This window comes from Typopeltis vanoorti, chromosome 8 (assembly GCF_054136105.1).
Source record: "Typopeltis vanoorti isolate ZY-2024b chromosome 8, IOZ_Tvanoo_1.0, whole genome shotgun sequence".
NCBI lineage: Eukaryota > Metazoa > Arthropoda > Arachnida > Uropygi > Thelyphonidae > Typopeltis > Typopeltis vanoorti.
Genome location: NC_143556.1, coordinates 73,776,046 through 73,801,557, shown reverse-complemented (window position 1 = coordinate 73,801,557; position 25,512 = coordinate 73,776,046). Strand labels below are relative to the sequence as shown.

The window sequence follows — 25,512 nt, the reverse complement described above, 5'->3', positions numbered from 1 at the left end:
GTTGTGAGGCAGATTGTCCCTTGACCCTGCCCAATGCTCCAGTTCATCCCACAGCTGTTCAGTGGGATTAAGATCAGGGCTCTGTGGAGTCCGGTCAAGTGTGGTGACATTCATGTCCACAAACCACACAGTTACAGCAGCAGCAGCCTTATGACGTGGTGCATGCTGAAAGAGACAAGGTCAGTTCTGTAGAAACATCAGGAAGCATTGTATTGTTCAGAATGTTTGGATACCTCCTTGGAGTTAAATGTTCATGGCACCACAAACAGAGGCCCCAGGCCAAACTAGGAAAAAACAGGACCATACCACACATTGCCACCTCCGAATTTTATAGTTGGGGTTATACATGATGATAAAAGATATTCGCTTGGCATCTGCATCACCCACACCTGTTCATCTACTTGGTAGGAGGTATAGAGTCATTTGCCACTCCATAACATAGTTTTCCATTCTTCCATGTCCCACTGTATACATTCTTTACACAACTGAAGACAATGCTGCATGTTAGTTTGGGTAATGTGTGGCTTGCATATTGTGGTCCTACTGTGGAAAACCATGTCATGAGCCTTGGTTCAAATGTTTTAGTGCAGATATATGTTCCAGTCAATTTCCAGAATTCTGAATTCAATAATTATATGTGAAATGGATATATTACATATATCCATTTTACATATAATATTACATATAACCATTATATGTGGTTATATGTAATATAACCATTTTACATATTATCCGTCATAGCACCCTATGATCATGTTTGGTGAGTGTGATGGTTGTCCACTGCAGGTGTAGCCCTTGCAGTTGACTTCTTGCACTTCCATCACAGTATTGTATTACTGACTGTTGACCTGGGATGGCCCAATTTGTCAATAATTTTCCAAACAGATGCACCTGCAACATGCCATCCTATCACAGTGCCTCTTTCAAACTCCATTGGTTCCCTTTTTGCATCCATTTCACCCAGACGCAGTTGCACTGACTTGGGAGCATCATATTCCTCCAATTAATACTGGCTACAAACACATGACTTGTTACGTGGCATGATGCACCCTGCCCATGGATGTATCCGTTGACTTCTTTCCGAGCAATGTGTGTAATACAGATTTTTGAAAAATCAATGTCAAAAAAGGAAAATCAATAAAGAGATACATAAAGCATTGTAAGAAGGAAAGTAACAGTAAAAAGCAAGAAAAATGTATAAGAAGAAAAGTGGTTAGGAGAAGAAAGTACCAGAAGGCTAATTTTAAGGAAATTATCAGAGACTTATCTGACTTGTAGAAACTCACTTTTGCTTTAATTTATATTATCTTTAAATTTTTTTTTGCAGTGCTTCACGTAAAGCACTGTACAGGATACAGTGCTTTATGTGAAGGTCACATCTATCAGTCTAGGATGTTAAACATTTTTTGATAATTTTGCATGTGGATGTTTGCTAAAATTCTTACTGAATTTTAGAAAATATCATCTCTCACTATAACAAACACTGCTGTAATAAACTACCAGAAAGCTCTAATTGAATCCTCATGGATATAATGATATGCTAAAATCAATTTACTATACCACATTATCCATAACATACTGATCCTATAGTCTGCAAGAATTTGCTGTAATGAGAGCAGACAGTATACCTCAGAAAAATTTTTTGGTTTTACTGATGACTGTTTGTGCTGCTGAAAGTGTTATTGCATCTGCATTACATTTCATCACGAGTAGTAGAAATATAAGTAATTCTGGAAGCATTACTTGTCTGCACTGTTGTATGATCCACCTTATCTCTCCAACTAGTATAGAACTACAATTCAATAAATATTGGATTTGAAAGGTGAAATCTACCAAGCTGCTATTGGTGAAGTAGCATTTCATGTACAGAACAACTGGAAACTTGAGTTTGTCCTCAACTAACATTGACTATCTCATGAATTACTGTTTCAAATCCTTTGATAGGCATATAATTGCATTACGATAGATGGTGTTCCCTTTCTCTACAATATTAGGAGTAATGTTTCCTATCTTATGAAGTGCTGGAAAAGTTAATTATTTATTCTGGCATAGATTTGACCTTATGATTTCGATCCATAATTTTCCCAAAATGATGAAGTGTTTTATATTTCAAAGACTATTTCATGTGTTTGTTTGTTGATATAGATATTATCACAAATTATATCAGCAACACTTTGCTAAAGTTCATAATCAGTACTGTAGACAGGGTGTAGCATAGAGGCAGCCTGCCTCACGGCGGTGCTTAATTAAGGGCGCTCGTTCAGCCATATTGCAGTAGGTGGCGTATTAGGGCAACAAGATATTTTACAACATCTGATGTAGATGCAATAGATTTATTTGAAGAATTAAAAATTCTCTCAAAAATAATACAAGAGAAAAGTGGTCCTTACCAAATTTTATCATATATATATATAACCAAAATCCTGTAGAAATTTATCCCAACTTAACCACCACCCTAAGGATATTGTTAACAATCCCTGTTAGCGTAGAAAAATTATTTATGAACAGCAATGACCCAAGAAAAGATTGGTTGGTCTAGCAACTATATCGATAGAGGTAGACATAGCTTATAAGCTCTTCTAAATTTAAATTATAAACAGTTTTATTGTACAATATCCCTGTAGAACAAACATTTTATTAATATTATTATGTAATTGTTTTGCATTAATGTTTGTCTTGTAATAAAAACAAAATAGTAATTGGAGATTTTCTTATATTTTTGTCTTATAATCCATCAGGGGCGATATTTGTTTGCCTCAGGACATGATCTAATCCAGCACTTATTGATCAAGTGCATATAATAAACAACTACTTATACCAACTAGTTTCACCAACTAAGGCTGTTGGCATCTTCAAGGTATGTAAGTGATGTAAGGCACTAAAAAGTAAAAAACTGTTACAAACTATAATCAACCAATTCCAATTATATTAAACAAAGAACAGAGCATGTACAATACATGCATAGAGTGGATGATATCACTTGTTATTTAGGAACGTTCTATAGTTGGCACTATAATTCAGTTCTGGATCTGAAGGATCTGATAAGGGTCTTCCAGATCATGGGCAAGATTAGTCCTTGGTTCCTGTTAAGGTTTTATATACAGCTGGCAACTGTTGTGGCCTCCTTAAAAATTCGGGAGCAGAAGTCCTCCTCCATGTAAGGAATTGTGCTTCTATCCCATTCTATGGTATGGTTCGTTCTTGAGAAATGAAAAGCTAACCCTGATTTTTCTCTGTTATTATTGACGTCACCTATGTGTTCTTTTTGCCTAATTTCAAGGCTCCTTGAAGTTTGGCCGATGTAATTCAAGCAGCACGAGCAGGGTATGTTATAAACTCTAGCATTTTTGGAGAAAGGATGGCTATCTTTTGGAGATCTTAAGAATCTAATCGTTTCTGTGGGTTTAAAGGCCACTCTTATTTTATGTGGTCTAAGGAGTCTTGCAATCTTATTGGAAACTGTCCCTAAGTATGGAATGACGATGGTAGAAATATAACGTGTATCATCTTGTTGTCTTTCTCGGGGTTCAGAGAAAAGTATCTTGTGGACCTTCTCTACCAGACAGTAAAGTTATTTTTAATTTATCAGATCATGTATTAACAAAACCAGAGATTAATATATTTAAAAAAGGTTTCAATTTTGCAATAACACCTCGTAATGTCCCTAAAGTGGATATCATTTGTAATATAGAAAAGGCAGTCTCGTCATTACCGGAACCCATAGCTAATGATATTAGATTAAAAAGTAGTATCATCCTCTCATATTCCAGAACTCCTAACAAAAACATCACTACTCTGGAAAAAAGAACATTGTATAGTTTGAAGAAAAAGAAAGACATTATCATATTGAAGGCAGATATGGGGAATTCAACATGATTTTAGACGCTAGTGATTACGAAGATAAGATTAACAGCTTATTGTCGGATACCTCAACCTACCATCTCCTAGTCACAGACCCAACACTAAAGAACCACAATGATACCAACGATTTAATACGTCACATGGTGAACTGGTCTATAGACTATAAAATGAAGATTGAAATCCATGCATCCACTAACACCAAGACTATATGCCGCTCTTAAGGTACATAAAAATGGAATACCACTATGTCCGATTGTGGATGGAATCAATTCGCCAACTTATCTGTTATCTAAACACCTGGCAGGCCTCCTCAAACCACACATCCATAATTCGGATACTTATATATGAAATTCGCAACATTTTGTTGAGAAACCAAACAACATCTCTATCTCCAATATGGATTTACTCACCAGCCTGGATGTTACATCTCTGTTCACTAACATCCCTGTGGAGGAAGTCATCAACATTTTAGGAAGTTTGCTCCCACAAGACATTACTTCTCTGTCCCGTCATTGTTTAACATCAAACTTTTTCTTATGGAATAAAACCATATATCAGCAATTGACTGGCCTTGCAATAGGTAGCCTCCCTCTCTCCATCTTGTGCTAATCTCTTTATGGAGGATTTTGAAAGTAAAATCTTAACTCAAACAGACTCTAAACCCACAGTATGGTGGAGATACATGGACAATATCTTTATCGTTTGGAACCACACAAAAAAAGGACCTGTTTGACTTTCTTAACAAAATCAACTCTCTACACCACACAATCAAATTCACTCTAGAACTTGGAAAAGATAACCAATTATCATTTCTGGACACTTTAATTAAGAAACTTCCGAATGGTGGTATCAACCTCTCAGTTTACCACAAACCTACCAATACAGTACGTTATTTACATTTCACTTCCTGCCACCACATTTCTCAGAAACTTAGTATTGTACACATGTTGAAGAACCATGCCTCTCTCTCCTTACAACAGATCAACAAGACCTCCAGGAAGAACTATCCCTGATATCCACCAACCTTACCATGAATGGATTTCCTCGAAGACTCGTTCACAAGATACTTTTCTCTGATCCCCGACAAAGACAAGGTGATACACGTTATATTTCTACCATCGTCATTCCATACTTAGGGACAGTTTCCAATAAGATTGCTAGACTCCTTAGACCACATAAAATAAAAGTAGCCTGTAAACCCACAGAAACGATTAGACATTTCTTAAGATCTCAAAAAGATAGCCATCCTTTCTCCAAAAATGCTGGAGTTTATAACATACCCTGCTCGTGCGGCTTGAATTACATCGGCCAAACTTCAAGGAGCCTTGAAATTAGGCAAAAAGAACACATAGGTGACGTCAATAATAATAGAGAAGAAAAATCGGGGTTAGCTTTTCATTTCTCAAGAACGAACCATACCATAGAGTGGGATAGAAGCACAATTCCTTACATGGAGGAGGACTTCCCTTCCTGAATTTTTAAGGAGGCCACAACAGTTGCCCGCTGAATACAAAACCTTAACAAGAAACAAGGACTAATCTTGCCCATGATCTGGAAGATCCTTATCAGATCCTTCAACTCGCCAGAACTGAATTATAGTACCAACTATAGAATGTTCCTAAATAACAACAAGTGATATCATTCACGCTCTATGCATGTATTGTACACACTCTGTTCTTTGTTTAATATAATTGGAATCGGTTGATTATAGTTTGTAACAGTTTTTTACTTTTTAGTGCCTCACAACCAGTTATGTACCCTGAAGATGCCAACAGCCTTAGTTGGTGAAACTAGTTGGTATAAGCAGTTGTTTATTATATGCACTTGATCAATATAATCCCATTAAAAATCTTTCCAGAGCTTTTTGGTCAAGAAAATTAAACATTTTTTAAAATAAATACATATTCCAGAATGTGCTAAGATCACTGACACTTAAAAAAAAAATTTATTGCAGTTGTTTTTAAAATAACTTTAATTAATGCTTATAAATTCGATGTAAGGAAAGCATAATTATTAAACTTTCATACAGAGATAAAACTTTGGGGTGGGGGATTTTTTTTGTATATCCAAAAACACCAACTAACCAGAGACATATATTCTAGGTGTGCAGTGCACACTCTTGGACTAACAGTATCACTGATATTGTAGTTTTGCATTTATTCCTGTTAAAGATTCCCCTAATTGTTTCCTGGCTTTGGGTGATTCCTAAAGTGAAACACAATATACTAATGCTTCATGAAGAGGACACTTTTCAATGCATAATTATTGCATCACATTCACATTAATAGTCCGGGTGTGCAGTCACAAATATAAACACCTTTCATCCCTTTGGGGTGGTGCAATGGGTCAAATTCTCAGCATTCCAGATAGTCTTAAACCACCCAGAAGGCAAGGCAGGGTGTTCACTCAGACCATGGCACCCAGAAATCAGTCACTGTGATTCGTTATTGTCTATCAATCCAATTGAATGTTATCGTTTGTCATGAGTTGCTGTTTTTGTTTTCTGAGTTTCATATGTTTTGTGCATGGAGCATGAACTGACATGTTCAGGACTCTGATATGGACAAGTTTTTAATATATAATTTTCTATAAATAATTTATAACTTTTTTGGCCATATTTACAATGGGGAAACAGTGATGAACTACTAAATGTCCTGTTTTCTGCCAGAGCTTTCATGGATTGTATGATTATAGTTGAAGGAGGTTGGAACCTCCTTCAACTAGTTAAATTTTTTTGCTGTTAGCAGCAGTGGTGTTGGGTGCCCATTTAGGTTGCATGTGCTGTCATGTGGCTTATGCAACCCAGACTGCAAAATTCACATCAATTTGACCATATGATTGCATTTTTATTGATGTATGAAAGTTTGAAGAGTGAATAGCAACCAGTGCTCATCTTAAATGGTTCATTGCAATTAACTGTAGGATTTGAATACTTTATCCATTAATATAATTTTAAATATGGAAAGTATAAAGGTCAATTGAACAATAGCTATGCTTCAAGTGCGTCATTTATGTGAGACATGGATAATTTGATTAATATGATTTTTAAATCGTCATCTGGTAGCATCCTCTAGCAAGAGGGTTGCAGCAGATGGGCAGCTGATCCATTTCTCTCTGTCTGTCACCTTCGTCATTCTTAAACCAGTCTTAAACGTTCTTAAAAAAAGTTCTTAAACCAGGTATTTAAATACAGCGATATAATATGCACTGAAATAGGAGAAAGAAATCACTTCGGAAATTACTATTTTTCTGCCCTGAACCAAAGAAAGGCTGAGATAGTTTGTTTTACTTACTTATTAATGCACAAGTTCCATTTAACCTCTTAATGCAATTTTTTTAGTACATTAATATAACTATGAACTAAACAAATAAAATTCCTATATAAGTTTTCATATTCACATGATCCACCCAGTCTCTTCTGCTGAAAATACCTGACATATATTTTCATGTGTCAAAGAACCAAAAGATACCTTTCTATATCACTGTTCTATATACTGCTAAAAAAATTGCATTAAGAGGTTAAATTAACAAAAAATAATAATAACGAGTTTAAATTAGTCTATAATTTTTTAAAGGATTTGTCTTTTTTTTTTATATTCTAGTTTTTTTATTATTATCAATTTTTTTTTTAGTTTACCATGTGTGAAACATTGATAAGTGCTGTTCATGACCGGTGTCCCAAATTGATTCCATATAAGCCTTATGTGGTTATTGTCACATGTGTAGTTTGTTTCCTTTTGGGGCTGCCACTCTGTGCTCAGGTATGTGTAAATATTAAATAATAAAATTTCTTAAAATGTGTAAAATAAGTTATTTTGTCATGCACCTATAAATTGTATATATGGCATAACAAAATCAGGTTGGAATACAAACCCACTTGCGTAAATCTTATTAAACCATGTAAATTTCTTAGTGAAATGAGAAATACCAAAACATGGTTGGATGAGAATGACATCTTAATGGGAATAGAAATGGAGGGATATGTTTTTCATGAAGATAGGAAAGGCAAGAAGGGAGGGGGGTGGAGTGCTACTAATAATAGCAGGGGATATGTATGTGCAAGATTGAGATAGAAGGGAAAAAAAGTGGCAGTATGACCACTTTAGAAGAGATTTGGTAGGTATATTGCTACAGGCCAGGGAATGTGGAAGATGGAGAATATATTTCTTTTGTGCAGTAAGCTGTTAAAAATTATTAACCGTGCATGTATTTATTATTATTATTATTATTACCTGACACCTCCAAGGAGTCCAAAGACTTATCTAGCGAGGGAGTGACTCCACTACTCAATCCACTAACTATAGTGAACCACAACTACCATCATCATCTACACCACCGCCATTAGTATTTTCACAGACAATCACAAACATCCATGCCCACGGCGGGATTCAAATCCATATTCAAATGGTTAGCGTATCTGCTCTCCAGCCTTTTGGCTGGAGAGCAGATACGCTAACCATTCAGCCAACCAGGCCGCTGAGTAACTAAATTAAGTGTATATTGCATATGAGATTGCACATCAGAAACTAAAAAATATAAAATTTTTATTTTATTCTATTCTATCTTATTTTTTCTCACCAGAGGTTAAGCTAGTATAAAAGATTAAAGATTTGAAAACTTATGTAATGAAAGTTCCAGGAGGTTGCTTTCAAAGTTAAAATTCCGAAGTGTAAATCATTAGTTTCTGCCAACAATCTCTTTGAATATCTTCTGTTGTTAGTATAATAGAAAGAACAGTCATTTTGAAAAAAATAGTTTCTGTGAAATATATGGCAAGTTCGAAAACAATAGCTTGTTTAAAATAACTGTCATTGGAATTTAATGACTTAGTAAAACTTTGAAGTACCTAAATTAAGTATTGTTTTGCATAGGTGTATATTACATATGAGAAACTAAAAAATATAAAATTTTTATTTTATTCTATCTTATTTATTTTTTCTCACCAGACGTCAGGCTAGTATAAAATATTAACAAATGAGGTAGATTTCGCATATTTACGTGTAGAGTCATGTGTCTTGTTCACACACACACACACACACACACACACACACACACACACACACACACACACACACACACATATATGTTCCTGATGACCCTTGATATAGAGCGGAGGTTTTCTGCCTTTCAGACAGTGTGGACTGCATTAAAAACTTCAGTGAAGCCCACGGCACTAAGCTATACTGTGGTATTTAGAAATGTAAGATGCTTTCTAGATTCACAAGGAACGCTGTGCATTTGATACTTTACATAAAATCCGATAAAAAAAAAAATAAACAAACTCAGTTTTAAGAGCGTAGATAGAGTTGGGTTCGTGATAAGTAAATACAATCAATACTTGAAGAAAACATTCATTTTTTACAATGTCAATGGGCAACTTGGCAATGTTTTTCCTTGACCAGCTTGTCGATGTTAGCATCAATATTGAAAGTCGCTATACGCAGAGTGTTTGTGAGATGTTGGTCCGTAATTTGATTTCTTGTCTTGGACTTCACATTCTTCATTCTGGAGAAGAACCACTCACGTAAGTATGTGCTTCCTAACAAAGCGCACATCTTCAAAGCATGCCGGCAAAGATTAGGGAATGCATCCTCAGAAATGTAGTCTTTGTAAAATGAAAGTAAGGGCACATTGAATAATTTTTCTCTCAAAGAAGAGTTGTTTTGGAGTTCAAGCAGTTCCATTGATACTGAACCTGGCATTTCGGCAGCTTGGTTACAAAAATCACTAAATCTCTCTTCGAACTCACTTTGCAACACGGCTAATTTTGTAGTGTATTCATCAAGAGATGAGACACTGTACTAGTACTCATGTCGCAAGTAGATGGCTAAAGCAGTAGTTCATTCAATGCTAGCAGTTCTTCTGTAACATTGAATTGTTGATCGGTACCATGGACAAAGATAGCCAGTTGTGCTGTATCCCTCACATCTGTGCTCTCATCTAAAGCAAGTGAATATGACATAAATTCGGACGACCGTTTTTTTAAAGTTCCTTCAATGTCATTGCAAGTTTATCGACACATCATGCTACAGTTACCTCAGACAAACTTGGTTTTTTAAACACTTCCTTATTATTTGGGCACAGAATATCCCCAGCAGCGATGAGACACTCTTTCACAAACTTGCCATTTAAGAAGGCTTTTGAGTTTTTAGCAATTTTTTCATTGCTAAAACTTACTTTGACGCACGCTTCGCTCTCTTCCCCCTGCCTTTTAAGCATACCCTGCTGGCATTTTAAATCAATTTGGAGATGGTTTACTTTATCCACATGGAGCCGCCCTTGAAGGTGATCGAAATTGGACGCATGCTTTGTCTCGTAGTGTCGTTTTATATTGCATTCTTTTGATACTGACACTGACTCATGACATATTAAACACACTGGCTTATCGACAATCAGCACAAAAAAGTACAAATTTGTCCACTTTTCATTAAAAACCCGACAAGAATCACTTGATTTTCGCTTTTTACTCATAGATGCCATAGTGATGGAAGGTGGATCCAAAATGGGCCTGTAACAGTCGTTATTCACTGAATATGTCTCACACTAATGAAAAAAGTCTGGCAATATAAAACCACAATAGGCTATGGCTGACATGACCTGCATGCCTTTATACACGAATATCACACTGTTCATGACTGCCGAACTGACTGTGGATGAGATCCTCTTGTATTTATATGAAAATAACGAAGTATCGAGAACCTTCGAGATGTATCTGGAAGGTACTAGAGAGCGCACTTGAATGAACTTCTGCTTTAGCCATCTACTTGCGACATTAGTACTAGTACTAATGTCGTAGGTAGATGAGGTAGATGGCTGAAGTGCTGCTCTTCATGGTAGATGGCTGAAGAAGCATGTCTATATATATTTATTTTTATAGGATTTTATGTAAAGTATCAAATGCACAGCGTTCCTTGTGAATCTGGAAAGCATCTTACAATTCTAAATACCGCAGTATAGCTTAGTGGTGTGCATTGAAATCATTTTTTATTTAATTGCATTTAATGTTAAGTAGTTATTTTTTCAAAATGGCTGGCAGGTAAAGCCAAAGAGCTCAGTGGGCCACAGGTAGCCTGCAGGCCATGCGTTGAAGACCCCTGATATGGAGGTTAAAATGTCAAGTGTTATTTTCTTAATTGTAAGTAAAGTAATTGCTCCAGCACATGTTTTTGGCTATAAATCTATGCAATGAATTCATATTTTGCTTAATTTATTCTTATTTGATCATCCAATGTTAAGTCTGTATTTTAGAATATGAGTAATGAGACTGCCAAGATGATATTCTTAACACCAGACCTCCATGGAATCAAGAGGCAAACACTGTTACACATAAGCCCCATCAAACCTTGCTTTAAACTCATCATTCAATGCATCTGTATTCATCACAATGTCAGGCAGTGCATTCCACTGACCAGCCACTTTCCATGTAAAGACCTTACTCCTTATTCCCTGCTCACACCCTCATACAGCTTCTAGATATGTTTCCTTGTTCTACCTCAATCACCTACGTTATCCCATTCTATAAAAAATTTCTTCCACATTAATCCAATAACCCTTTACCAACATAAATGTCCTAATCATATCCCGTCTCTTCTTCCTATTCATAAGACTTTGCAAAATTCATTCCATCAATCTGTCCTATCCCAAAGTCCAGTTAAGACTTTAGTCAGTCTTCTCTGGAGTTTTCCAATATATCCTTATCATCATGAAACCCAGGGAACTAAATCTGTGTGCACAATAATTTATATGAGGCTTGATCAAGTCCTTATACAATGGAACCAGAACCTCTTTATATCTGCAAGTTAAGATCCTCCACATCATTGTCATAATCTGATGTGAAGACATCACATCAGATTATGACAATGATGTGGAGGACCTTAACTTGCACTGGCCTAAACTGACCTCCGAACTTGAGATCCTTGTCCACCTTCACTCCAAGGTCTCTTGTCTCCTCAATTTACTCCATAATTTCTCCACCTGTATACTTTGTATCCTCCTGTTGCCTACCAAATTTCAGAACTTTAAACTTGTCAACATTGAATTGCCCACTCATACAATTTATTTCAAGTCCTCCTGTAAGGCCACAATATCTGCATGATTCCTCATCACTCTCCACAGTTTTGCATCATCTGCAAACAGTTTTATGTCACTAGTTAAATTTATCCTGATATCATTAATATACATATTAAATAACAATGGTCCCAAAACTGGGGAGAGTGATGAAGAATCAAGCAGATGTTGCAGCACGCCACTAGTCACTTTCCTCTTTTGAGATAGTGCTCCTCCCATACACAACTTGCTGATACCTATCTGACAGCCATTCACTTATCCAACTGAAGCAGATGGGATTGGATGGTCTATCATCCAATCCCATCTGCTTCAGTTAGTGACTAACTTGTGGTGTGGAAATCTATCAAAAGCCTTTTGCAAATTTTAAGTATACCACTGTATATGCATCTCCCTGGTTCAATACATTTGTCACCTTGTTATAATACATAAGGAATTTTGTAAAACATGACCTCCCTTTAACAAACTCATGCTAACAAACACAAAGAATACCATTGTTATCAACCCACTTTTGTATCCTCTCATTCTCCAGTACTGTAACTATAACTCCAGGTATACAGATTGGTAGAGGCGTAGCTAGAGGGGGGGGGGTCCACCTGGGTGGCACTTTGAACCTTTTTGAACTTTTGCAGTTAATTTTAAAATACAGTCTCGAGAACTCATTTCCATATATTGTAATACTACTGCGAATTTTCCTCACAATTGCTGTAAGTGTTGCTAGTTGTGAGAGGAGTTTTTCTAAATTAAAATTGATAAAGAATTACCTACATTACTATGAAATAGACTTCGCCAATGTCACCGACGATTTTGCTAACAGAAAAGCAAGAAAAATAACATTTTAGAATGTTGGAATTAAAGTTTTACTTCAAAAATAAACATAGTGTTTTAATTTATTTTCCTATACGTCGTTTTGACTTTTTGTAGTATTTTTGATATGTATTGAGAGGGCGGCAAAAGCTCTAGCTACACCACTGCAGATTGGCCTATAATTTGTTGCCTTAGCCTTATCACCACCTTTGTGAAGTGGAACAGTTTTAGTCTTCCTTTCACTCCTTTGGGGGTTGTGCTGTCTCAAGAATGCTAACTCCTTGGAAGATTCCCTAAAGACATGTAGTGATGTCATCAAGTCCTATTGCTTTATTGACATCTAGCTTACTTAACTCCTCATATACCTCTTTCTTGCTCACTATGAATTCTTCTCTCATTTCATTCTCTACACTTGAGCTTCTGATTTCACACTGAGGGTAAAACACCCTGATCAACTGCTCACTGAATGCCCTCGACTGTGTCCTCTGCATCAGTCACCAATGTCCCACTTTCATCCATTAACATCGTCTTACCGAGCCTCCGTAGCTCAGTCAGTATAGACAAAGCCTTTTGGATGGAGAAACCCGGGTTCAATTCCTGTCAGTGGCGTGAGGAACCATTATCTGGTATCTTTCGACCAGAGGTTAGTTAGCCGCTCTCATACGGAGGCAGGGAGTTTTTTTTACCCGGAAACTCAGGTTTTTTGTACCCTAGAACAGGCAAACCAGCCCGTGAACACATGCATCTATGGACATAGGACATACTGGGAGTCATAGGGCTAACCACATTATCCTTGATAGAGTAGTGGTTAAGTGAGTAGAAAACCCTTGACACTGTAAGGTAAAAGAGGAGGAAAGGAATAAGGAACATCATCTTACCATAATCATTCTTTTTTTTCTACTTGCCACATATTAAAAAAAAAAATTCACAAGAGATTTTCTTGATTTGCTCATTTCTGCTCATACTGCACTTTTGTTGTCCTTACCAACTTCTATCAGCACTATTACTTTCCTGGACTGCTCTTTATGCTCTTCATGCAACTGATTGTTACCATTATTCATCTTTATGCTGCCTCCAAAAATGCCTTCTTCCAGATTTCATGCTTAATCCCCTCATTCATCCGTCTTAAACCTGTAAATATTTTAATATATGTAAGTGTATGCAAATTTCTTAACCTGTTCAAGTATGTGATTTTCTAAGTTTATGGAAATTGTTCTTTGTGCCTTCCTAATTCCAAACTGAACTGTAAAAATATCATCTATAGTGAACCCTCTAGGTTTAAGGTCTTCTTGATCTTCTCCTGTTATTTCATTCATCAAAGTTTGAATTCCGTTTTGTATAATGCATGTGAAGATTTTGTAGCTATGACTTAGCAATATTATAGGTCTGTAATTTTTACATTTCCTTTTTTGAATGTTAGTATTACGATTCCTGCCTTGTAGTCATCTGGTATTTCCTCCAGTAGGTAGTATTTGGTTAAAAAGTTCCAGCAGAAAAATTGATGGCTACCACACCTCCATATTTCCATAGTTCAGTAGGAGTTCATCTCTACCAGGCGATTTAGACAATTTCATTCAGTTTAGTACATTCATCAAAGCCATTAGCAGTTTATTGCATTCACCAAAGGCAGGGCACAGTTTATCTCTTATTATTGAGTAACACTCCACCACTGTATTTACTTTCCCTAACTTACTGAAATATGCTATATCCTTTGATCTCCATTCCTGTCAGAGCATGCTCTTCAGTTAACCAAGTTTCACTGATACCAACAGTCTTTGGGAAGTGAGTCAGTCAATGCCACAAACTCATTCCCTTTATTTCTAATGTTTCTGGCATTTGTATACAGAAAAACTAGTTCATTGTCAGTATTCCAAATTATTCCAAGGTTGGGTGGATTTGGGTTTGATAGCATGAGCATTTATACAGATATGAAGTAATCTTGAGTGGAAAAGACCATCTAGTTTTTTAAGGCTGAGAAACTGTGCTGAAATATATATCCAGAGGCAAAAATTTGTCCAAAAAAAAAAGAGAAATCTATCTTCTTTAGAGATCTGGATATTATCAAAAGTAAGGGGAAGTGAAGTGATATCTTTATTGTAAAAAAAAAATAATAAGAAGAAAGGATTGTGTTTTGGTAGTATTGAAATTCACATTGTTATCCTTATCCTGTTGAAAAAAAAACAAGCTCAGAATTGAGATATTTCTTATGGAAAATCCTAAAGCTTCACATAATTGTGCACCATGAGGTTAGAGGAAAGGAGTGTACTATTATGAACAAAGATAGGATTTGAGATAAATAAGAAAAGGTTGTCCATGTACAGAAAGAAGAATGTGAAAATACAGAACCCTGGGGTACTCCATCAGTTATGAGGAAATCTGAGGAGAAGAAGCTGGTAGTGAAACTCGGTTGACCGAGGATGATATACTGCCAGAATTTGAAATCGTAGGATATAAAATTTTCCAAAAGGATAGGAAGATGAAGAGAATGTTAATTCTGTTCATCTTCCTATCAGAGTAATAACTTCTGTGGTAACAGAAGAATTGTCCTTCAAGAGTCAAAGTGAAAAATAGTAGTATCAGGCAGAGAGTGTTCAATTTGTGAATTTATGGAATGAATTCGAAGGGAAGTTAGAATGGTTCGAAGCTGATGGAATGCATTTGAATGAGTTTGATATCGGTCATTTGGAATGATTGTTGTTTTAAAAAAGTGCACAGGGTTCATACGAAATTAGCACCACCAATGCAAGCAACATTAGGTTTATTGGTATTAGATTTGGTGATATCATCACAAGATGTGGTTGGGAATGAGGTTTCAACACTGCCACCTGTTGGTGAAAGCGATCATGAAGTATTGGTTTGGAAGGTAATGAAACAGGAAAACCTTATCAAAAAGGTCTATATGTGAAACTACAAGGTTGGTGATTATCAGAAGCTCATCAACTAGCATCAATATATTGGGTTGATGAATTGTGTAGAAAATATGTTGACAGTGCATGGGAAATCATAAAGCAGTATCTAACACAAGCAATGAGTATGAATTGCCTACAAGTTGTTGAGGGATTGTTATAGGATCAATGCTGGAGAGGTTCTACAGAAAATAGTGGGAGTCAGGAGAGAACCAGAGGTCATCCCTGGAAGCTGTATAAGGAGGGTGTGAGTAGGGGAGTGAGAAGCAGGTTTTTTTCATGCAGAGTTGTGAATGATTGGAATGCCTTGCCTGAGAGTGTGGTGTCTGCAGGGAATTTGAGTGTTTAAAGCATGGTATGATGAGCTGTGTGTTTGATAAAAGGACCTCCTAGATGAGTCTTTGACTCCATGGAGTCTTGGGTAATAATAATAATAATATCTTCCTACCAAGAGCTAGGTGAATAAGTAGAGTATGAATGAGATGGACAAATGGTGAAATTAAGCAAGCAGTGTTACATAAGAAGTTATTATAGAGAAAGTACAAGATAGTTTGCACTGAACAGATGCATGAAGAATATAAAGTGTAGGCCAGAAACGTGACAAGCATTATTAAAAAAGAAAAAGTAGAATATGAGAAGAGATTGGCCAGTCAAGTCAAAGCTTATCCAAGGGAATTTTTCTGCTATATGGCAAGCAAGAGGGAAAATAATTATGGCAGGTTGATAGTAGTGGATAGTTATAGTAACAGAGTAACCATAGCAAATGATATAGTGGAATTATTTAACTATTTATTAACTAATTATTTATTGAATGAATCAGAGGTGTATCAAGTGTTCCTTGAGTTAGATGTTAATATGGCTTTTGGAATGGATGCCATATCACCATGTATTTTCAATGAATGTGTAAAAAAAATTAGCATGCCCTTATCTTGGTTATTTAATGAAAGCCTTGCAGTGATGAGGTTCCTAAGGAGTGGAAAGCAGGCAAAATAATATCTCTCCACAAGCATGATTTGAGAACAGAGGTTTCCAATTATAGACAAGTCTGTATATCTGTAGTTGTGATCAGAGTGTTTGAAAAATTGGTTAGAAACAGAATTCAGGATTGGGTCGATAGATGTAAGATTCTCTATGATGGTCAGCATGTGTTTGTTAAGGGCAGGTCTTGTTTTAGCAATCTGCATATGTTTTTTTATGATAAGGTGACAAATGCGTTGGATAAGGGTGAATCATATACAGTGATATTATTGTACTTTGCAAAAGCATTTGATAAATTATCACATGATAATTGGTGTGCAAGTTGTAGAGGATAAGAATGGATAGTATATTGGTTAGATGGATTGGAGATTGACTCCAAACTATATACCAGCAAGTTGTGTATGGTGGAGCTGTATCTCAGAGAAGGAAGGTGACCAGTATTTTAATGATAATGATATTATCATTATTTGTCACCTCCAGGGAGTCCAAAGACTCATCGATGGAGGGTATCTACTCTTCAACTCTGCTTTCACCACTCCCAATCCACCAACTGACTGCAACTACACCAACGCCATCTACCGCCAACCACCACCACCATTAGTATTTCCGCAGACAATCGCAAACATTGATGCCCATGGCGGGATTTCATGTGGATTAACTGGGAATCTCCAAATGTTTGCTGATGATGCAAGTTAGGTAGAATTATCAGGAGTAGTGCTGATATTAATTCTCTACAGGAAGATTGGAATAGACTTTTAGCTTGGAAAATGAGTGGGGTTGCAGTTTTAATATTGATAAATGCAAGGTATTACACTTTGGGATACAGAGATATAAGTATTGGTGGAACTGTGCTTCATGAAGTGGATGAGATTCAGAATCTTAAGAGTGTTAGTAGACAGTGAACTTAAGTTCCCAGGGCACATCACACATGTTGCAAAGACTTCACATTGTATTGCTTCTATTATAAAAAGTACATGTAGGAATAAGGAGGTTGTGGTGCCTTTATATAAGACATTGGTCAGACACATATGAACTATTGTGCTCAGATTTGGTCACCTAGTTTTCATTATGATGTGGAAGCACAAGACTGGGTTTAAAGATGAATAACCAAAGTGATATCAGAACTCTAATGTGTGGGTTATGAAGACCATTTGAGACTGGAGAGCAGATAATCTAACCACTCAGCCAACCAGGCTGGCAAGTTTTAGTGCCACTAAGTGCAACATCTCTTCTTTCATAATTACATCAAGAGCTAAGCTGAATGCAAGGAATTCTTTAAATCATTTTGCCTGCAACATCAGCACTCATCTGAGAGATATGCCTTTGTAATGTGGCATGAAGCTGATGTTTGTGCTATTAGTCACTGAAGTTTTGTGTTAATTGGATCTAACACTGCAACATTATTTATATTCTTCTTAACAAATTTTCCATCAGAATATGGGCATTTATCATGAGCAGTATTCCATGATATAACAAAACTAACTTCTTCAGTCGTTGTATAGACTTATTAGCAGAGTGTTAGTGTGATACTTATTGAATGTTTTCAACAGTATTTGCTGGCTATTTATTGATGATTTTAACACAGTTAACTTGTTTTACCATAATTTTGATTTAGGTGGGTAATCAGAAAAAATGTTTTTGTGATTTGTAATCATAGGTTTCTGTGGTTTAGCAGTTCAAAAGAAAGATTCCGGTATTGCGACCACATGTTTATTAAGATAAATAAAAATAAACAAACCTGACAAGTTTTGTATGTCGTTTTGCATCTTCAGGGGTTAAAGGTAACTAAAAGTTTAAACCGAAGAGATGAGAAATTTCTCAAAATAGTCCATTCTATGATGTTACGGCCGTCTAACTGTTCATTAAATTAAAAAAATCTGAATTCAGAATCTGTGCATGCTAAGTTTGAACAATGCTGGATGTTGTCATGTTCTGTTGTTCACGTTTACACTGTCTGAGGTCTGACTTAGGTATATTTTTTATCAATGCTGACCAAACTTGGTGTATAATTAGGCCCTGGTTTTTGTTGCATTGCGTTGGTATTCTAAGCATATTTGCAGCTTCTTTAAATTTCCTTGTGAAACAGTTTTTTTCGATATAAGACATGTTCGTTTTATGCCAGAGTACATTATGGCTGGTGGAAGTTGTGTGGGATGCTAGGCCTGATTTGTGTTCTCTCCTTTTTTTGCACGTCTTTTTGGTGTTCGTTCATATGAATTTCCCCCTGATCTTCCCATCTGGCCTACGTAGCAGATGCCACAGGAACAATGAATTTTATATACACCTGGTTTTTTGCTTAAAGGGTGATGTGGAGGTTTTGGGGGATTTAGAAATCTTGATTTTTTTCTAGTGGAAGAAAAGAAACTTTAATGTTATATTTGCTTAGTACTTTGGCCAATTTGTCTGTAACATTCTTGATGTATGGTAGCAGGATTGTGTTCTTGAAATCTTGCTTTTTGTGAGATGCTTGTAGGAGGTGTGTTGAGGATTTTCTTGATTATCTCAGGTTCAAAACCATTTTTTCTGAGATCGTTGTTAAATAATGTAATTTTTCATTTCTCTTTTTTCTGTGCTGGAAATATTGTAAGCTCTATCCCTCAAGGTTTTTATTAAACTAATTTTTTGCCTGGGGTGGTGGTGTGAGGTCGCATTAAGAAATCTTCCTGTGTTGGTGAGTTTTCTATAAATGGAGAAAGATAATATATTATCTTTTTCATTGATTTTCAAGAAAATTAAGTTTTTTATGTTCTTCTTGTTCCAAAGTGAATTTTATGTTGTTGTGTAGATTATTACTTCTCTCTTCAATCATACGTCAGCGGCGCGCAGGACTTCTACTACTACACGAAAGGCTGGCTCAGCGTTAGATTTTTCTCAATGGATGCATTGCGGAAACTGCTACATGTATGCGCTGAAAAATGCGAAGGATCTGTGGTCGGTCTGGCAAAATGAGAAGAACGAAAATGTCGACGTACGTGAGAAGTGTCGGGATAGGCTGGAGCGTTTAGGAATGGAAGCTGACATCGGGACCGTAGCGGAAGAACTTCGCGGGAGTTTATGAAAATGAAAAATGACCTTCATCTTCTTCATGAGGAAGTGGAAGTGATCGGTAAGGAGATACTGGAAGTTAAAGCTGAGTTTAATGTGTTAAACAGAGAAATTAGGACTATAGAGATTACTTTAGCTGAAGTAACTAGAACAGGATTACATATGGGTGAGTTTTTGGTGAATGATTCAGTAATAAATAGTATGGGAGCGATTGGGAGTCAACAAAATAAAACCACAAGTGGCCTAGAAGAAATGAGATGTAGTGAGAGTGGGGGGGGGTAAGAAATAGAGAGTTGAGTAATGAAGCTGGGAGAGTCATGCTGAATAGTGTAGAGAATGAGTCCATGAGTGTGGACTTGAATGAAGTTAAGAGTGGTAAAATATATGGTGATTCTATGATTAAGGGTATGGAGAGTGGTATGCATGAGGAGTGCTTGGCTGATGGGACAATAGAAAGAGTGGCTTTAGCAATAAAGAGAGGGCATGAAGCAGACAAGATGATAGTTATGGTGGGTATGAATCACCTGAGAGGTAGTATAAATCGGGTAGGAAAAGATTTAAGAACATTATTAGATATTGTGAAGAGGAAAAGTGTCATTGGGAGGATAGTGTGTGTGCTGCCTCGTTTTGACAATTACGAGTTAAGTAGACAAGCAATGATAATGAATCATATGATTGCAAGAATGTGCAAAAAAAGAGGTCTGGAGTTTGTTGATGTTTGGAGTGTGTTTGAAGGAAAAAGGCAGTTGTATGCTAGAGATGGACTGCATCTTAACATGGAAGGACATAAGAGATTGAAGAAGTTATTGTTTTCTGAACAGGTTGAAGTTATTGGGCAGGGAAACTAATATTGAAAAGGTTGAGTGTAAGAGAGAGAAACTTTAGCACTGATTGTTTATTTATTGATCCTTATAGGCAGAATAAATTGCAGAAGAGAGGGGATAAAAATCTGCATAGGACTACGGTAATTAGTGACTTATATATTAGTTCTAAAGCCGGTACAAGATCTAGAGGGAATCTGCAATTTTTGTATACCAATGCTAGAAGCATTCCAAATAAGAGAGAAGAATTTTTGGCATTAGTCAGTGAAATCTCACCAAAAGTTGTAGGCATTAGTGAAACTTGGCTGTCAGCAGAATATGTGGTCACTGGAATTGAATGTGATGGGTACAGTATTTTCAGGGAGGATAGAGAAGATAGAACAGGAGGAGGAGTACTGTTGATGATAGCTGATGTGTTGCAGCCAAAGAAAGTAGTATATCATGATGATAGACATGTGAATGAGAGTTCATTTGAGGCAGTCTGGTGCAAAATAGTGACCAATGCAACCAAATATACAGTTGGATGCTGCTATAGGCCAGGGAGTACGGGGGGAGATATTGAATTCATGCATCAGCAAATTAGTGCAATGAGTGAAGGCTTAGTGATTATTATGGGGGATTTTAATTATGGTGATATCAATTGGAAGGAGGAAATATCACGTAGCAAAAAGGAAATGGAGTTCATACATCTTCTACGAGATAATTACTTGAAACAGCACATAACTGAAGGGACACGTGGTGTGAGAGTGTTGGACCTGGTTATTGGTTCAGAGGTTATATGCATAAGTAAGGTGTCCTCGTTACCTCCAGTTGGTGAAAGCGATCATGAGGTATTGACTTGGGAGGTTGCAAAATCTGTGGATTTTTCTATTAAGAAGGGGTATGTACGGAACTACAGGTTAGGCAATTATAACAAGCTTCGGAGTGAGCTTGCAGCCATCCCATGGCAGAACATATTGCAAGGGAAAGATGTTAGCAGTGCTTGGGATAAAATCAGCGGGTATCTGAGGAAAGCAATATCAGATTGTGTCCCCATGGTCAGGAGGTCAAACAAGGCAGGCATTAGATGGATGAGCAGTAGTATCAAGCTTGAACTGCAAAAAAAGAAAATGTTATGGAGAATTTACAAGGAGAAAGGCGATCAGGACACCCATGAGCAGTACAAGGCTCAAGCTAGGAAGGTTATCAGCATAGTAAGAAAAGCTAAATCAGATTATGAGAAGACCTTAGCCAAAGAGATCAAGGGTAATCCCAAAGAATTCTTCCGCTATGTGGCAAGTAAGAGGAAGAATGACTTCGGAAGGATAACCTTAGTGGGTGCTGATGGTATTGAGGTGACAAAATCAGATGTAATAGTCGAGTTACTGAGTGATCACTTTTCAAAAGTCTATCACCCAAGTGAGGATATCTCTATACCTGTAGCAATACCTAATGTGAGAATTGAAGCTAAAGAATCAGAGGTATTAAATATATTGCAAAACTTAAATGCAAACACTGCGGTAGGCCTAGATGGAATATCAGCTCGGGTGTTGCGTGAATGTTCAAATGAATTGTCAACCCCTCTTACTTGGATATTTAATTTAAGTTTGAACTCTGGTATGGTTCCTAGGGAGTGGAAGTTAGGCAAAGTGGTTCCTTTGCATAAGGGTGGCTCTAAAACTGCGGTATTAAATTACAGATCAATCACCATCTCAGGAGTAGTGGTAAAAGTATTGGAAAAGTTGGTTAAAGACAAAATTCAAGAATGGGTGGATCAGGATATGATACTCTATAGAGGCCAACATGGTTTTGTTAAAGGTAGATCCTGCCTTAGCAATCTATTAACTACTCATAATAGAATAACATCTGAGTTGGACAAAGGAACTGACTACACAGTGGTACTTCTGGATTTTGCTAAGGCTTTTGACAGGATACCCCATAGAACACTGTTACGCAAATTGGAGCAGATAGGAATGGATATTAAATTGGTGATATGGATAGGAGAATGGCTCAGGGAGAGATACCATAAGGTGGTGTATGGAGGAGCCGAGTCCAGAATGAGGCAAAACATAATAACTGTGCTTGGGCCAATGTTGTTTCATTTGTATATAAATGATATAGGAAACGGCTTAAAGGGAGATATTCAGTTGTTTGCTGATGATGCAAAGTTGTGTAGTGCAATAAAAAATCAAGCTGTTGTTGAAAGTTTGCAGGAGGATTTAAATAAGCGGTAAAATGGACAAAAGAAAATGGATGTCAGTTCAATGTGGAAAAGTGTAAAGTTGTGCATTTTGGGATTAAAAGATTACCAGCTGTGTCTACATCGATGGAAAGGTACTCCAAGAGATTGATGAGGCTAGGGACTTAGGGGTATTGGTAGATAGGGAAATGAAGTTCAGAGGACACATTGCTAAGGTGTCCAAGATTGCACATAGGATTACTTGGTTGTTGAGGAACACACTGACATCCAGAGATAAAGAAGTTATTATTCCTCTTTATAAAGCATTGATACTTCCACATTTGAATTACTGTGCTCAGGTCTGGTCACCTGGATTCCTTGGAGATGAGGAGGCTGTGGAGAGGGTTCAGAGAAGAGTGACCAAGTTGGTGAGTGATATAAAAAATGCTCCCTACGTTGATAGATTGAGAGCTTGTGGATTTGATAGGCAAAGAAGAGGGGATATGATAGAAACATTCAAATTACTAAAAGGTTTTTATAGGATTGATGCAGGGGAAATGTTTCAGCTGTGTGATAGTGATGGAAGAACAAGAGGTCATCTCTGGAAATTAAAGAAGAGTGTGGTTAACAAAGGTGTCAGAACAAGGTTTTTTGCCTGGAGGGTGGTGAATGAGTGGAATTCATTGCCTGACTTAGTTGTGAGCTCTTCGTCTGTAAATGAATTCAAGAAGAGATATTGTTTTGCTAGTTTGGGTCTCCCGCGATGAGTCTACTGACTCCATGGAGATACCCATAATAATAATAAAATAATAATAATAATAATAATAATTAAGATAATCTTTAAAAGCAGTGAGTTCCTCTGTTGTTCCATATGATGAAAATATCATGTACTTAACAAAGCCAAATTTTTGATTGTTTGTGATAGTTGTTTAATGCATTCTTTTCAAAATTTTCCATATATAGGTTAGCTAAAGCTAGAGAGAGGGGGAAGCCTATTGCCAGTCCTTCTTTTTGTTCCCAAAATTTGTCTTGATACATGAAAAACGTATTTTTTATGCAGTGGTTATAATAGTTCTAACACACACAAAAAAAAAAAAAAAAAAAAATATATATATATATATATATATATATATATATACCTAAGTCAGACCTCAGACAGTGTGAATGTGAACAACAGAATGTGACAACATCCAGCATTGTTCAAACTTAGCATGCACAGATTCTGAATTCGGATTTTTTAATTTAATGAACAGTTAGTTGGCCATAACATCATAGAATGGATATTTTGAGTAATTTCTCATTTCATTTCTAGCGTTTAAACTTTTAGTTATCTTTAACCCCTGAAGATGCAAGTCAAAATGACATACAAAACTTGTCGGGTTTGTTTATTTTTATTTATCTTAATAAACATGTGGTCGCAATACCGGAATCTTTATTTTGTTTTTGTGATTTGTTTCAGTGGTGTTTCAAATTACTGGATTTGTAATGATTGAATGACACATTGCAGATAAGTCACAAAGGTTTATCTCCTTTAACAGTGAATGCAAAATCTTCCTTCCACTCTTAAAATTTCTGTTTTCATTCTCATAATTTTGCATCTTACAATTTGATGACCAGATGAGACCCATGAGACCGGAACAGGCCACATGGCCTAAATTCCGTGTTAGGAAGAAGAAGAAGAAGACAATTTGATGACACCATCTTCTTTCACAAAATTTTCACAGACACTTTAAAAAAATTAAAGTGAATAGAAACAATATGCTCCAACTTGCCCAACACAACCAAGCTGTATAGTGCCAAGTATCACACTAACACTGCTAATTTCACTGCCTGCAACATATGCCACAATGAAATGATCACAAGTAACTCCTACTAAATCTATCATTGGCAGCACCAGCTTGTATGATTACTGATTCTTCAGCATAATTCCTCTGTAATCCATGTTGATCCGAAATTTCTTTAATCCCTGACTCAAATCTAGCATTAAAATTACTATTTAAAGTCTTAAATATATTTACTTACCATGAACACTAAACTTACATTTTAATCCAGTGGACACTCAGTTTATACCTGGTAAATAATTATAAAGCTTAAAAATTTTTTATTTACCTATTATATTAATTGTAATACAAAAAGCCAGCATATTTCCGTGGATGGTCTGAAAAGTTCTCGACCATAGATGGCAAAACTATCAGCAAGATGTTTTTTCCCAAGTTGGTACATCTGTCATAAGCATCCATGTGAAATTGCAAATCATTCTATTGAGTACTTTATTTTATACAGATGTCTGAAGGAAAAGTGTTGTCTGCTTCCCTTGAAATGGATAAAATTGAGTAGTGTGCGGTTATAAAATTCTTTTCTAAAAAAAGCTTTATGAAATTCATTCGAAGTTCATAAAAGTGTATGGGCACTCTTCTCCTTCATTTCTGACAATTAAGAAATGAGCTGCCGAGTTTAAATGTGGCTGTATCGGCCTTGATGATGATCCATGTGAAGGATGTCCAAAAAGTGTAACAACACCAGAAATCATTGATCAAGTGCACAATATGGTATTGGATGACCAGCAAGTCAAAGTGCATGAAATTGCTGATACTATAGGCATTTCAAAAGACTATGTAGGATATATTTTGCATGAAGAATTGCAAATGAAAAAGCTTTGCACAAGATGGGTGCCGTGCTTGCTCACAGCAAATCAAAAATTCATTCACATGAAAATCTCTGAACAGTGCTTGGAGCGTTAAACTGATTTTGTGCATCGATTTGTTACTATGGATGAGACTTGGATTCACCATTACACACCAGAATCCAAACAGCAGTCAAAACAGTGGACAGAAGCTGGTTGTTCAGAAGAAGAAGAAGAAGACAAAGTCGG

At 36.4% G+C, this 25,512-nt stretch overlaps 1 protein-coding gene across 3 annotated transcripts in view; it reads left to right on the top strand.

Moving 5' to 3' along the window:
• LOC150104102 (sodium- and chloride-dependent glycine transporter 1-like) overlaps positions 1 to 25,512 on the top strand; it is a 233,702-nt gene that overhangs the window by 151,806 nt on the left and 56,384 nt on the right. For all 3 annotated transcript variants that reach the window (XM_090396766.1, XM_090396764.1, XM_090396765.1), the window contains one exon: positions 7,494 to 7,622. In XM_090396766.1, the coding sequence (XP_090252892.1) occupies positions 7,494 to 7,622 (129 nt within the window). The remainder of the gene's footprint in view (positions 1 to 7,493; positions 7,623 to 25,512) is intronic.